Source organism: Chiloscyllium plagiosum, unplaced genomic scaffold (assembly GCF_037043375.1).
Source record: "Chiloscyllium plagiosum isolate Xiang-an unplaced genomic scaffold, Cpla_swu_hap1 HiC_scaffold_1, whole genome shotgun sequence".
NCBI lineage: Eukaryota > Metazoa > Chordata > Chondrichthyes > Orectolobiformes > Hemiscylliidae > Chiloscyllium > Chiloscyllium plagiosum.
Window position 1 is genome coordinate 120749425 of NW_028270139.1, and position 16114 is coordinate 120765538.

The 16114-nt window shown below is 39.6% G+C and overlaps 1 protein-coding gene across 3 annotated transcripts in view; it reads left to right on the top strand.

The window, feature by feature from the left end:
• LOC122555367 (complement C1q tumor necrosis factor-related protein 3-like) overlaps nucleotides 1-13921 on the top strand; it is a 29028-nt gene extending 15107 nt beyond the window's left edge. For 2 of the 3 annotated variants that reach the window (XM_043701306.2, XM_043701316.2), the window contains exons 5-6: nucleotides 9266-9365; nucleotides 12483-13921. In XM_043701306.2, the coding sequence (XP_043557241.2) occupies nucleotides 9266-9365; nucleotides 12483-12642 (260 nt within the window). In that variant the 3' untranslated portion in view covers nucleotides 12643-13921. The remainder of the gene's footprint in view (nucleotides 1-9265; nucleotides 9366-12482) is intronic. The other variant, XM_087990269.1, reaches the window with a different exon arrangement.
• The last annotated feature ends 2193 nt before the right edge of the window (nucleotides 13922-16114 follow it).

The following is a 16114-nucleotide window of genomic DNA, read 5'->3' on the forward strand; positions in this document are numbered from 1 at the left end:
AACGGGGTTGTTATTCAATGATCCTCTCGGGTTCTCCTTGATCCGTCCAGACAGAGAAGCTAAGCAAATGTGAATATAAATTCATCTGAGTATTGCAAGGTTACCAAATATGTAGAGTCATAGAGATGTACAGCATGGAAACAGATTCTTCGGTCCAACTCGTCCATGCCAGCCAGATATCCTAACCTGAACTAGTCCCATTTACCTGCACTTGACCCATATCCCTCTAAACTCTTCCTGTTCATGTACTCACCCAGATGCCTCTTAAAGACTGCAATTGTACCAGCCTCCACTACTTCCTCTGGCAGCTTGTTCCATACACGAACCACCCTCAGCATGAAAAAGTTGTCGCTAAGGTCCCTTTTATATCTTTCCCCTCTCACCCTAAACCTTATGCCCTCCAGTTCTGGACTTCCCCACCCCAGGGAAGAGACTTTGCCTATTTCTCCTCTCCATGCCCCTTATGATTTTGTAAACCTCTATAAGGTCACCCCTCAGTCTCCGATGCTCCAGGGAAAACAGCCCCAGCCTATTCAGCCTATCACTGTAGCTCAGATCCTCCAACCCTGGAAACATCCTTGTAAACATTTTTTGAACCCTTTCAAGTTTCAGAACTTCCTTCCGATAGGAGGGAGACCAGAATTGGGCACAATATTCCAAAAGTGGCCTAACCAACGTTCTGTACAACCACAACATGACCTCCCAACTCCTATACTCAATACTCTGACCGATAAAGAAAAGCATACCAAATGCCGCCTTCACTGTCCTATCTACATGCGACTTTACTTTCAAGGGACTACGAACCTGCATTCCAAGATCTCTTTGTTCAGCAACACTCCCCAGGACCTTACTGTTAAGTGTATAAGTCCTACTCTGCTTTGCTTTTTCAAAACACAGCACCTCACATTTATCTAAATTAAACTCCATCTGCCACTCCTCAGCCCATTGTCCCATCCGATCAAGATCCTGTTGTACACTGAGGAAGCTTTCTTCACTGTCCACTACACCTCCAATTTTGGTGTCATCTGCAAACTTACTAACTATATCTCTTATACTCACATTTATATAAATGATGAAAAGTAGTGGACACAGCATCGCTCCTTGTGGCACTCCATTGGTCACAGGCCTCCAGACTGAAAAGCAACCCTTCACCATCACCCTCTGTCTTCTACCTCTGAGCCAGTTCTGTATCCATCATTATGTACTTATGAATTTCGTATGTCTAAGTACATGGAAATTGTAGAATATCTCTGTAACAAATATCATATTACAGGTTTGTGCATTCATTAAATCTCTCAGTACTTCCTCACAAACAACCCATTAGTCTGAGATATTTTGGGGTTAAGTTTAACTTTGAAGCTGAGTAACTTGAGTTATAATAAAAATAAACACACTAAATTTTGACAGATGGGAAGTCAAACAGCATGTTCAGAACTGAAGAAGCATCACTGGATCCGAAGCATTAACTCTGTTTTTTCTCCATACTGCCAGACCTGCTGAGTTTCTCTAGCAATTTCTGTTTTTGTTGCTGATTTCCAACATATGCAGTTCTATTTTTATTCTGTAGGATGTTAATGAAGCCAGTGAGATGACACCAGAAACATATGCAAAAATCAGGAAGGGGTCGACAGGCTGCATAAAACTTTTCTCTTGAAAATAGAAAGGTATGGGGAGACCTAACCTAGATATTTTGCATTCTGAAAGAATTCATTGAAGAGAGAATTATGCCAATTGTGGGGAAGAACATGACTACATCAATACAAGGTAGAAAGAAACCTGATAAGTAACTAAGTCAAAAAGTCTTTATCCAAAGAGTGGTGGAAATGTGGGATTTGCTGCCACAGGCTGCACTTGTAATAGAAAGTAGAGATGCATTTAAAAGGAAAAGGTTGATGAGGGGAAAGCGGTAGATGTGGTATATATGGATTTTAGTAAGGCGTTTGATAAGGTTCCCCATGGTAGGCTACTGCAGAAAATACGGAGATATGGCATTGAGGGTGAGTTGGAGGTTTGGATTAGGAATTGGCTGGATGGAAGAAGACAGAGGGTAGTAGTTGATGGCAAAGTTTCTTCATGGAGTGTCGTCACTAGCGGTGTTCCGCAAGGATCTGTTTTGGGACCATTGCTGTTTGTCATTTTTATAAATGACCTGGAAGAGGGGTTAGAAGGTTGGGTGAGCAAGTTTGCGGATGATACGAAAGTCGGAGGAGTTGTTGACAGTGAGGAAGGATGTGGCAGGTTACACCAGGATATAGAGAAGCTGCAGAGCTGGGCAGAAAGGTGGCAAATGGAATTCAATGTAGCTAAGTGTGAGGTGATTCACTTTGGGAAGAATAACAAAAAGATGGGGTACTGGGCTAATGGTCGGATACTTGGTAGTGTGGATGAGCAGAGGGATCTTGGTGTCCATGTACACAGATCTCTGAAAGTTGCCACCCAGGTAAATAGTGCAGTGAGGAAGGCATATGGCATACTGGCTTTTATTGGTAGAGGAATTGAGTTCCGGAGTCCTGAGGTCATGATGCAGTTGTATAAGACTCTGGTGCGGCCGCATCTGGAATATTGTGTGCAGTTTTGGTCGCCATACTATAGGAAGGATGTGGAGGCACTGGAACGGGTGCAGAGGAGGTTTACCAGGATGTTGCCTGGTATGGAAGGAAGATCGTATGAGGAAAGATTGAGACACTTGGGGCTGTTTTCATTAGAGAAAAGAAGGTTTAGGGGTGACTTGATTGAGGTGTACAAGATGATTAGGGGGTTAGATAGGGTTGACAGTGTGAACCTTTTCCCGCGTATGGAGTTGGGTATTACAAGGGGGCATAGCTTTAAATTAAGGGGGGGTAGATATGGGACTGAAGTTAGGGATAGGTTCTTCACTCAGCGAGTCGTAAGTTCATGGAATGCCCTGCCAGTAGCAGTGGTGGACTCTCCCTCTTTATGGGCATTTAAGCGGGCATTGGATAGGTATATGGAGGATAGTGGGTTAGTATAGGTTAGGTGGGCTTGGATCGGCGCAACATCGAGGGCCAAAGGGCCTGTACTGCGCTGTATTCTTCTATGTTCTATGTTCTATGAAACTAAATAAATATTGGAAGGAAAAGGAATGAGTGTGATGGGCAATTTAAATAAGGAAAGATGGAAGGAACCATGAGTGAACCATAAACACAGATAGAGATTTGTTGGACCTACCTTTCTCCCTACTATTATCCTATTTACCCTTTGTAATCCTAATCCTGGTGCATGGTGCATGTGAATTTAACTCAGCAGTACAGATTCTCATTGACTGCACATGGCGAGGGTAAGTTCATTCATCTGTGTCAATGCAGTGTATTATAGTTTTGCACATAAGTTGAGCAAATACTAAATATCTTCATGCCCCTGCATTTTAAAAATAATAAATATGCCTTGCTTTTGCTGCCACAACTAAGTTGGTCCCCAACATTGGTTGCAGTAATTATACAGGAGTGACTCCCACCTCAGCTACATTATTAGGAGCTATCCTCACCTTGACCGTATTTCTTTTTTGATAATAAAATTTACATAGCAAAAAATAATCTTTTATCAAATTATGTTGAATTATTCTCTTTTGGAAATGCACTGCTAGTGGTGACTTAATTTGTTCAACATTTATGTTAACAGCATGCCTCATTGACCAATATTATTATAGGCACCTTGCTTCTGTACCCTTCAATGCAAATAAAATCCCAGCCTCAGAGTCTGCAAGTTTGAAGATTGTTCTGGCAATTGTGTTACAATATCATAAATTACAAAGAAGGCAAATCTTTCTCCCATTCCTAACAAAACAGAAAGATTTACAAGAGAAAGGGGATGTGATGGATGGCACTTATATGGAGGGTGAAAAGTCACAGCTACAGTCACATAAATGGGTTAACTTTAAGAAGGGTAAGAGAGGTAGGCATGTAGTGCAGGAGTCTTCTGTAGCTATCCCCATTTTAAACAAGTATATGCAGTTTTGGAAAATGTAGAGGGTGATGAATTCTCACGGGAATGTAGAACGAACAGCCAAGTTTCTGGTATTGAGACTGGCTGTATTGCAATGAGGGATATGTTGGGTTCCAAGAGATTGATTGTGTTCGGGGACTTTCTAGTCCGAGGTACAGACAGACGTTTCTGCGGCCAGCAGCGAAAAATCAGAATGGTGTGTTACTTCCCTGGTGTCAGGATCAAAGATGTGTCAGAGAGGGTGCAGAATGTTTCCAAGAGGGAGAGGGGCCAGCAGGAGGTCTTTGTACACATTGGATATAGGAAAGGAAAAGGTTGAAAATCTGAAGGGAGATTATAGAGAGTTAGGCAGGAATTTAAAAAGGAGGTTCTCGAGAGTAGTATTATCTGGATTATTCCTGGTGCTACAAGCTAGTGAGAGCAGGAATAGGAAGATAGAGCAGATGAATGCATGGCTGAGGAGCTGGTGTATAGGAGAAGGGTTCACATTTTTGGATCATTGGAATCTCTTTTGGGGTAGAATTGTACACGCAGGACAGATTGTACCTAAATTGGAAGGGGACTAATATACTGGAAGGGAGATTTGCTAGAGCTACTCGGGAGGATTTAAACTATTAAGGTGGGACCCAGGGAGATAGTGAGGAAAGAGATCAATCTGAGACTGGTACAGCTGAGAACAGAGGTGAGTCAAACAGTCAGGGCAGGCAGGGACAAGGTAGGACTAATACATTAAACTGCATTTATTTCAATGCAAGGGGCCTAACAGGGAAGGCAGATGAGCTCAGGGCATGGTTAGGAACATGGGACTGGGATATCATAGCAATTACAGAAACATGGCTCAGGGATGGGCAGTACTGGCAGCTTAATGTTCCAGGATACAAATGCTACAGGAAGGATAGAAAGAGAGGCAAGAGAGGAGGGGGAGTGGCATTTTTGATAAGGGATAGCATTATAGCTGTACTGAAGGGGTTTATTCCCAGAAATACATCCAGGGAAGTTATTTGGGTGAAACTGAGAAATAAGAAAGGGATGATCATCTTATTGGGATTGTATTATAGACCCCCAAATAGTCAGAGGGAAATTGAGAAACAAACTTGTAAGGAGATCTCAGTTATCTTTAAGAATAATAGGGTAGTTATGGTAGGGGATTTTAACTTTCCAAACATCGACTGGGACTGCCATATTGTTAGAGGTTTAGATGGAGAGGAATTTAAGTGTGTACAAGACAATTTTCTGATTCAGTATGTGGATGTACCTACTAGAGAAAGTGCAAAACTTGACCTATTCTTGGGTAATAAGACAGGGTAGGTGACTGAGGTGTCAATGGGGGAGCACTTTGGGGCCAGCAACCATAATTCTATTCATTTTAAAATAATGATGGAAAAGGATAGACCAGATCTAAAAGTTGAAGTTCTAAATTGGAGAAAGGCCAATTTTGATGATATTAGGCAAGAACTTTCAAAAGCTGATTGGGGGCAGATGTTCACAGGTAAAGGGATGGCTGGAAAATGGAAATCCTTCAGAAATGAGATAACGAGACTCCAGAGACAGTATATTCCTGTTGGAAAGGCTGGTAAGTATAGGGAATGGTAGATGACTAAAGAAATTGAGGTTTTGGTTAAGAGAAAAAAGGAAGCATATGTCAGGTATAGACTGGATAAGATGAGTGAATCCTTAGAGTATAAAGGCAGTAGGAGTATACTTATGAGGGAAATCAGGAGGGCAAAAAGGGGACATGAGATAGCTTTGGCAAATAGAATTAAGGAGAATCCGAAGAGGTTTTACAAATACATTAAGGACAAAAGAGTAACTAGGAAGAGAATAGGGCCCCTCAAAGATCAGCAAGGCAGATGATGTGTGGAACCGCAGGAGATGGGAGAGATACTAAATGAGTATTTTGCATCAGTATTTACTGTGGAAAAGGACATGGGAGATATAGAATGTAGGGAAATAGATGGTGACATCTTGAAAAATGTCCATATTACAGAGGAGGAAGTACTGGACGTCTTGAAACTTAAATCTCCAGGACCTGATCAGGTGTACCCTCGAACTCTATGGGAAGCTAGGAAAGTGATTGCTGGGCTTATTGCTAAGATATTTGTATCATCGACAGTCACAGGTGAGGTGCGGAAGACTGGAGGTTGGCTAATGTTGTGCCAATCAAGAAAGGTGGTAAGTATAAGCCAGGGAACTGTAGATCAGTGAGCCTGATGTCACTGGTGGGCAAGTTTAAGTTAGATTATTTAGTGTGGAAACAGGCCCTTCAGCCCAACCTAATGAAGAGTAACCCACCCACCTTCACCTAACACTACAGACAATTTAGCACAGCCAACTCACCTAACCTACACATTTTTGGACTGTGGGAAGAGACCGGAGCACCCAGAGGAAACCCACACAGACGCAGGGAGAATGTACAAACTCCACACGGACAGTTTTCTGAGACAGGAATTGAACCCAGATCTCTGGCACTGTGAGGCAACAGTGCTAACCACTGAGCCACCGTGCTGCTCAAGTTAAGCAAATCTTGAGGGACAGGATGTACAGGGGTTGTCTGAATTGCTGTGCTCTTCCAGCACCACTGATCCATGTATTTGGGAAGGCAAGGATTGATTAAGGATAGTCAACATGGCTTTGATGTGTAGGAAATCATGTCTCACAAACTTGATTGAGTTTTTTGAAGTAGTAACAAAAAGGATTGAGGGCAGATGTGATCTATATGGACTTCAGTAAGGCGTTCAACAAGGTTCCCATTGGGAGATTGGTTAGCAAGGTTAGATGTCATGGTATACAGGGAGAACTAACCATTTGGATACCGAACTGGCTCAAAGATAGAAGGCAGAGGGTGATGGTGGAGAGTGACCAGTGAAGTGCCACAAGGATTGGTGCTGGGTACACTACTTTTCTTCATTTATATAAATGATTTGGATGTGAGCATAAAAGATATAGTTAGTAAGTTTGCAGATGACACCAAAATTGGAAGTTAGTGGACAGCGAAGAAGGTTACCTCAGAGTACAATGTGATCTTTATCAGATGGGCCAATGGGCTGAGGAGTGGCAAATGGAGTTTAGTTTAGATAAGTGCGAGGTGCTGCATTTTGGGAAAGCAAATCTTAGCAGGACCTATACACTTGATGATAAGGTTCTAGGGAGTGTTGCTGAACAAAGAGACCTTTGGAGTGCATGTTCATAGCTCCTTGAAAGTGGAGTCACAGGTAGATAGAATATTGAAGAAGGTGTTTGGTATGCTTTCCTTTATTGAGCAGAGTATTGAGTAGAGGAATTAGGAGGATATGTTGCGGTTGTACAGGACATTGGTTTGGCCACTTTTGGAATTTTGTGTGCAATTCTGGTCTCCGATTGGAAGGATGTTGTGAAACTTGAAAGGGTTCTGAAGAGATTTACAAGGATGTTGCCAGGGTTGAAGGATTTGCGCTATAGAACGAGGTTAAATAGGCTGGGACTATTTTCCCTGAAGAGTCGGAGGCTGAGGTGTGACCTTATAGAGGTTTATAAAATCATGAAGGGCAAGGATAGGATAAATAGACAAAGTCTCTTCCCTGGAGAGGGGAGTCCAGAACTAGAGGGCATAGGTTTAGGGTGAAAGGGGAAAGATATAAAAGAGACCTTAGGGGCAACTGTTTCACACAGAGGGTGGTACATGTATGAAATGAGCTGCCAGAGGAAGTGGCAACATGTAAAAGGCATCTGGATGGGTATATGAATAGGAAGGGTTTGGAGGGATATCGGCCGGTGCTGGCAGGTTGGGATATCTGGTCAGCATGGACAAGTTGGACCAAAGGGTCTGCTTCCGTGCTATACATCTCTTTAATTCTATGATTCTGTTATTGTGAATCTTTTGTGCTCCGCACTGCTTTGTTAAACGATAAGCAGGTCAGCGTTAAATGTGGCAAATCATCATGTGCTTTTTTCATTACTAACTGAAGAAGTAATGATATTTTCATCTCCGAATCACTTAACTTGATATCTACTTGCTTTCAGTAATGAGACATTTTAACCTTCTGGAGCATATGTTAAATTACAGTTTGTAACCAGTCAAAAATTATTCATTTGAGACGAGTCACTGATGCTGAATATTAAATGATCAATGATTTGAATGACACAGAACATTCAGTGAATTTAGAAAGGTGGCAAGCAAACTTTATGCAATACACTTTCAATAAAATGGAGAATCAGGGAATTAATTGACAAAGAAATAAATAAGAAATGGTAGAAATGACAGAAATAATTGATTCTCAGCCCAATGAAGTCAGGTCAAATATGATCAAGGACACTTCCTGCTGATTACCAAATTCCTTCTCATTTCATCTGACTAATCACTACTCCTCTATGATGAGGGAGTAAAGCAAATCGAGCGATTGCAGAAGTGTGCTTGGTTTGCTTTTTGAGGCTTTGTTCGACCTGCAGACATGTTGAGTATTTTTCAAACAGCGATTGTAACTCCCCCAGATTCGAGATTTTTGTCGAAAAGGACAAGGATGGGCCTGAAATCAAAGTTCCAAACTGGGGGAAGGCAGATTTTAATAAAATCAAGTATAATTTGGCCAAAATGGCCTGAAAGCTGATAGGTAAATCTATGTCAGAGCAGTGGGATGCATTCAAGAAGGAAATGGGGAAAGTACAGTACCAGCAAGTTCCAATAAAGACAAAAGGTAGGACCAACAAATCCTGTGAACCCTGAATATCAAGGGATCTTGAATAAAGAGAAAAAGGAAGTATTCACAAGTCATAATTCTTCCTCAACTACAGCCAAACGTAATACTTTTCTCAGTCCTCAGATTTTAGGTGGGAAGGGATTTTCCTCCTTTATGGGCTGTCTGGAGGTATTTGAGCAAATCTGTCCATGTAAAATCTGGTCTTCCTCCCTCATGTTTCCTGCTGCCACACATTACCACCCTCACCTAGCTTTCCTCCCCACCACCAAATCAACCACAGTATTTATGTGGCTAGTTCATTTAGTTTCTGGTCAACCTCCAGGATGTTGATATTCCAAGGGGAATGGTTAGATGGAGAGAATATTATTATCGTCTACATCTTGCTGCATATTAATGAAGTGTTTCAATACCAATATCTAGCTAATTTAGAATGATGCTGAAAATTGTGCATTCATCAGCAAACATTCCCTCTTCGGGTCTTACGATGACAGGATAGTCTTAATGAAGATGTTTGGCCAAGAACCTGAACTTAATCATTACAAAAATAATGTTACGAGAATGGTCAATGTGCATAATTAATTATAAAAGGCAAAGATATTAATAGTACATTTTATGTTATTTCATTCCAGGTGTTTATTTCTTTATTTTTAACATGATGAAACATGAAGATGTGGAAGAAACATCTGTCTACCTAATGCACAATGGAAATGCCATCATAAGCATGTACAGGTATGAACCAAAACTCAAGACTATTGAATTTTGACATGTTCATATTAAATTTGAGGTTTATAGGTTTCTCAAGTAGTCTGTTGTATTTTCTGTAAAATTGTAATGGTGCATAATTCAATTTAGATCTAATATTAAAACTTATAGTCTCCAATAAGTGAAGGTCTTTGCTTGCATTTGGATTGGGTGGCACGGTGGCTCAGTGGTTAGCACTGCTGCCCCAGAGTCCCAGGTTCAATTCCAGCCTTGTGCAACTGTGTGGAGTTTGCACATTCTCCCTGTGCCTGTGTGGGTCTCCTCCCATAGTCCAAAGGTTAGTTGAATTAGCCATGGTAAATTACCCATAGTGTTAGGTGTATTGGTCAGAGGGAAGTGGACTGGCTGGGCTGAAGTTCCTGTTTCCACACTGTAGGTAATTTAATTATACACAGAACAAAGTACCATAGCATTTATTAATTTTTTTTAGATAAAAATCTTTATTTAGGTAGAGGAAATTAAGCATGTAATTTTGATACGTATCTGAACATAAGAACTAGGAGCAGGAGTAGGCCATCTGGGCCCTTCAAGCCTGCTCCACCATTCAATATGATCATGGCTGACCTTTTTGTGGACTCAGCTCCACTTACCCACTCTCTCACCATAACGCTTAATTCCTTTACTTTTCAAAAATGATCTATCTCAGCTTTCAAAACATTCAATGAGGAAGCCTCAACTACTTCACTGGGCAAGGAGTTCCATAGATTCACCACCCTCTAGGTGAAGAATTTCCTTCTCAATTCAGTCCTAAATCTGTTACCTCTAATTTGGAGGCTATGCCCTCTTGTCCTAGTTTCATCCACCTTTGGAAACATCCTCTCGACTTCTATCTTATCTATTCCCTTCATCATTTTATATGTTTCTATAAGATCTCCCCTCAATATTCCAATGAATATAATCCCAATCTACTCAGTCTCTCATTATGAGCTAACCCCTCAACTCCGGAATCAACCTCGTGAACCTCCTCTGCACCCTCTGTAATGCCAATACATTCTTTCTCAAGTAATCAGATCAAAACTGGGCGGCACGGTGGCACAGTTGTGGGCGGCACGGTGGCACAGTGTGGGCGGCATGCTGGCACAGTGGTTAGCACTGCTGCCTCACAGCGCCAGAGACCCGGGTTCAATTCCCGCCTCAGGCGACTGACTGTGTGGAGTTTGCACATTCTCCCCGTGTCTGCGTGGGTTTCCTTCGGGTGCTCCGGTTTCCTCCCACACTCCAAAAAATGTGCAGATTAGGTGAATTGGCCACGCTAAATTGCCTATAGTGTTAGGTGCAGGGGTAAATGTAGGGGAATGGGTCTGGGTGGGTGCGCTTCGGCGGGTTGGTGTGGACTTGTTGGGCCGAAGGGCCTGTTTCCACACTGTAAAGTAATCTAATCTAATCTAAATCTAAAAACTGCACACAGTACTCAAGGTGTAGCCTCACCAGCACCCTGTACAGCTGCAACATAAACTCCCAGCTTTTAAGTTCAATCCCTTTCTCAATGAAGGGCAAAATTCCATTTGCCTCCTTAATTACCTGTTACACCTGCAGACCACCCATCTGGCTTATATCTATTACAACAGAGAGCAAAACAATTATATACAAACATATCCGTGTTTTTTTTTCTTATACATGCATCTGAATGATAGTTCTTCTTGAATTTAAAAGATTCATTAAAATTTCCTATTCACAGTCCCATTTTATAATGTATTTATGTTCCTGTGTTTCAGTTCAGTAATCTGCATGTAGTGTGGAATATTCCAGATAAAATTATTCATGGCCCTGAAAAATTCCCCAATTCCCTGAAGATGAGATTTTCACGTTAATGAATTGAAACTATGAAATGGTGCACTGCAGGTGATTCTAACATCTTCAACCAATTTTATGATATGCTATCAGCCTTCTTGCATGTATAACGTTGGATCTCTTACATTATTTACAAATCTGGACCTTGAATTAAAAAATGTTTGTAACCAGAATTAGAAATATCCATTTATGCTCCTGTACAATCAATCTTATACATAAATAACAGTTTTGGTGTTGCCAGTGTTGCTCAGAATTTACTATCCAGTTTAAAGAGAGTGCGTTTGTAACATAAAGTCTCCTGAACATATAATTTCTGCCACAAAATGTCAGATAAGGTAAGAATACTACTCTCACCATGCAGGCTTCTGTTGATTCACCAGAAATATAAATAATTCACATTGCTTTCAATTAAAATGTATCTTTCCAAGAATATCTTTTAACCTTTTGTATCCGCTGTTCTCCCTATTATGTTCTCATGTATCTTTAATGAGTCTCTAAACTCATTGCGAACATGGAAAATACCTCTTATTTTGTGGACCTTTGTGGATCATTATACACAGATGAGCCAATTACTTTCAATGCCCACAATTGTCACAGTGTCATTGAATTAATGAGACATTAAATTGATCATTCTTCAACACTTCAGCTGTGAAAGATTCCACACCATTATTTTGAAAATGGCGCCAAATCAAATGACCTGCTCATTAGCATATTGTTATTTGTGGAACTTTCCTGTGTGCAAATTGGCTATCATTTTTCCTGCATTACAACTATCACTACTTTGCAAAGTATTTTCATTGGCTCTAAGATGCTTCAAGACATTTTGAGGTTCTGAAAATTACTGTAATAACTTTTTTATTTACTTATATTATAAGCTGCCCCTTTCCTCATACTGAAAAAGAATTTATCCTTGATCTGTCTGCAGTAACAAACTGGTATCTTATTTCTGAACATCTTTTTATCTACACTGTCATGACACTTCAAAGTCACAAATGACATGTGATTGTGACTATGATTTTCCGTCACTCCTATCTGCAAACTTTGACATGCAAAAGCATCTCATATATCTGGGATATGTTTTAGTATCTCATCCAAAATATTTTCCCAATTGTTCCAACATCACACACGTGCACACATACACAAGCACATATATTTCAAATCAATCAATGTTATAAAATCTTATTTGATTATAATTATTTTCACTGTTTTATCATTTTGGCAAATGGTATGGATGATGAGGACTCTTCTTCATGAAAAATATAACACATTTGTTTCTGTTATGTTATCTTTTAGTTCTGAATCCAAGGGAAAACATGATACTTCAGGAAACAGTGGAGTGCTTAAGCTTGAAACAGGTGATGAAGTTTGGCTGCGGATGGGAAATGGAGCATTGCATGGTGACCATCAAAGATATTGTACGTTTTCTGGCTTCCTCCTTTTTGAGGGTAGCTAAAAGCCTCCATTATTAATGTAGCTCAGCAATAATATTCAATGTAGAATCATGAAAATGTAATTAAACAATCTGATCTAAATCAACTCATTATCCATTATCTTTTCAGAGTGGTGAAAGAAGCTTTGTGAATCATAACAGTCCCATTTCTTCCTTCTTAATTGGTTTTTCACCAAGTATTTTAAGTATTTTCATTCTAACTCTGCTTGCTTCATTTCAACTGTCAGATTACTGGTGCTAGAAAACTTACATTTGGTCATGCTTTTGTTCATTCTGGTCAAGATGAGGGCATTTTCTTTGGTTTTCCATCTGTACTCAAAATCTCCTTTTGTAGAGGAGATATGATAGTTTCAAACTGAATGCACAATTAAGATATGCTCAAAGGTGATCACAGCTGTTCATTATGGACTGCCCAGTGCCAATGCAGATAATAGCCCAGTATGTTAGTTGTCTTACTCTTCCCAATATTATATCATTTAAGAAGTGGACAAATCTTGGGGAGAAATGTTTGAATATCATTTGACTGCCATTTGTTCTCAGTTTCTATACATAACTCACTGAAATGGCAAGAGTGTGTGGTATAACATATTAGCAAACATTTTGGCTTCTCGCAATAAATAAGATTATAATTTGAACATGTTCACAAGGTCCAAACACACATCTGATTAGATTAGATTCCCTACAGTGTGGAAACAGGCCCTTTGGCCCAACCACTCTACACCAACCTTCTGGTGAGTAACCCATGCAGATCCACTTCTCTCTGAGTAATGCACCTATTTACTATGGGCAATTCACCTGGCCTACACATCTTTGTGACTGTGGGAGGAAACTGGAGCAAACCCACACAGAAACGATGAGAATGTGCAAACTCCACACACAGTCACCCAAAGCTGGGATTGAACTTGGGACCCTGGTGCTGGGAGGTAGTAGTGCTAACCACTGAGCCACCATGCCACTCCATTTTTTTGTGCCTAAGAAATGTAAAGTTGGACTCTACAATATTTAATCTTTAAGAATCCATACACATGATAACAAAAACACATTATAAAATTAATAAAATGTACTTCAAGCAATAATTTTACGTATACTTAAACATTTAATAAATTCACAGCCTTTATGGCAAGATTGCGTCATTACAGTTGATTATTTCATGAATCATTGCTTAAAAATTGGAATGCTACAGTTTAATTGACATATGAAAGTATAGACACTAGTAACAGTCAGGATTATTGTCTTTTATGATGGAGATATACAATGTCAACAAATAAATTTATATACAAGATATTATTGGTATTTGATTTATTTTGAATGGCATTACTGATATAATAGTTGAGATTGTGGAATTTGTTACTACATGTCAGATTACATAACATTTTATTTTGGTTTAATTTTGTTTCCTTATGTCTTAATGGCATGGACCAGAGGGAGCGCTGAATCGAATGAGCTGTTCTGTCCTCTTGTTCTGGTCTATAATAGAGTGGTTTCAATTTCTTTTCTTTTTTTTCCTCAGTTCTCTTTTAAAGCATAATAGGCAGTTGTGTGTTTCCCCAAAATCTGCCTGGGAATTTCAATTTAAAAATGACTTACCCCGATTCCTTAGAGTTAAAACAAAATAGAACCAATAGTGCATTCCAAACACAGCAGGATGATTCACAACAAGCATTCACGCACATATGTATCCAAGAAAGAATAAAGAAAGGAAAGGGGGATAAGTTGCAATTTAAAAATTACGGTGCTTCACATCAAAGGTATTGGCATTAGGTAACATAATTAGAGTGTCCAATGGACGTCTTTTCATTGGCTGTACGCAGAAGTCTCTTTTGCAGAAGCTCTGATGAATTGAAATTGTAGCAGAAAGTACAACAATTGTAATTTGGGAATTGGTTCATTTTACAGACAAAATATGGAAATCAGACTTTGAGAGCCTAAGCAGTCATTAGCTATGCCTTGAGTTGCTTACTCTTCTGTAATTGCAAGCAGACGAGAGAAAGAATTCAAAAATGGTATAATTAAAGATGATTCAGTAGTTTAAATCACGTGACAAGGGTTTCATAGCTTAACACTCAGTTAAAGATGTTTTGATATCCTTGCCAAAACCTCTTGTTAAATTGGGTTATTTTTCAACTTAATAGTTTTGGCAAGATTAAACAAGATTTTTAGTTTTAGTTTTCCGCAATTGCTGGAGTTTTGAAGCAGATGTGGAAGCTCTTATTGCTCTCTGTTACAGCTAAAATCTCGGGTTCTCTTCTTCCTGCTGCAATTGTATGTGAGACAATTTATTTTACTGAATTTGCATTTGGCACGGTTGTGTTTATGGGATGTTACCTTATTAGAACAGTGAATTAGTAGTAGTTTGTACATATAATATATACTTTACTTAAGCATTTCAATGGGTGTACAGTTAAGCTAATTCTTTTCATTTACTTTTATTTTATCTGTATTTTAACTGTAGTATAAAAATAAAGTAAGTTTTGCTTAAAGTCAATGAGTTTAACTAATTAAATTGTATCTGGAATACAACGCCTTACATTTACTTTTAAAAAACGATGAAGTTACTGTCCAGTCTATTGTTTTAATATATTTTGAGGAGGTTTAGTCTAGCCTATAAACATAACCAATCACTGGGAGGTGACACCACATATTCTAAGCAGATGTATAGAAGATTTCATTGGTGACATGTTATCTTGGTGAAGATCTTTGAAGTTTGCAAGCTAGGAAGAAAAAGTTGTTATAGAAGAAATGATTGTACAAAATGATAAGACTGTGAGACATAAGAGCCAAAGTAGCCCATCTAGTTAGCTCTGCCATTCAATGAGCTCATGGCTGATCTGATAATCCTCAACTCCACTTTCCTGTCTTTTCCTCATATCCCTTGATTCCCTTACTGATAAAGAAACTGTCTATCCTTAGCTTTGAATATATTTAACTGTTCAGCCTTAACACTCTGTGCGGTGTTGAATTCCACAGCTTTACAATCCTCTGAGAAAACAAATTCCTCTTCATCTCTGATATATATGCTGACTCCTTACTCTGAAATTATGCTGACTATTCCAAAACTCTGCCACAAGGGAAAACAACATTTTCACCTCTGTCAAGCTAAGAATCTTGTAGGTTTCAAGAAGCTCACTTTCATTCTTCTAAATTCCAATGAGCACTGATACAACTGACTCCACCTGTCCACATAAGACAGTCTCTCCTTGCCTGGTATCAGTCTATTGAACCATCTCTAAACTGCCTCCAATGGCAATATATCTTTCCTTAGTTAAGGCCCTAAAACCGTTCACAGCATTCCAGCTGCACTTTGGCTAGTACCACGTATAGTTTTAGCAAAGCCTCCCTCCTTTTATTCTCCCTTTCCTTTGAAATGGAGGTCAACATTCTATTTGACTTCCCTGTTACCTGCTGAACTTGGATGCTAGCTTTTTGTAATTCATTCAAAAAGACTGCCAAATCCCTGTGTGCTTTGGCTTTCTGC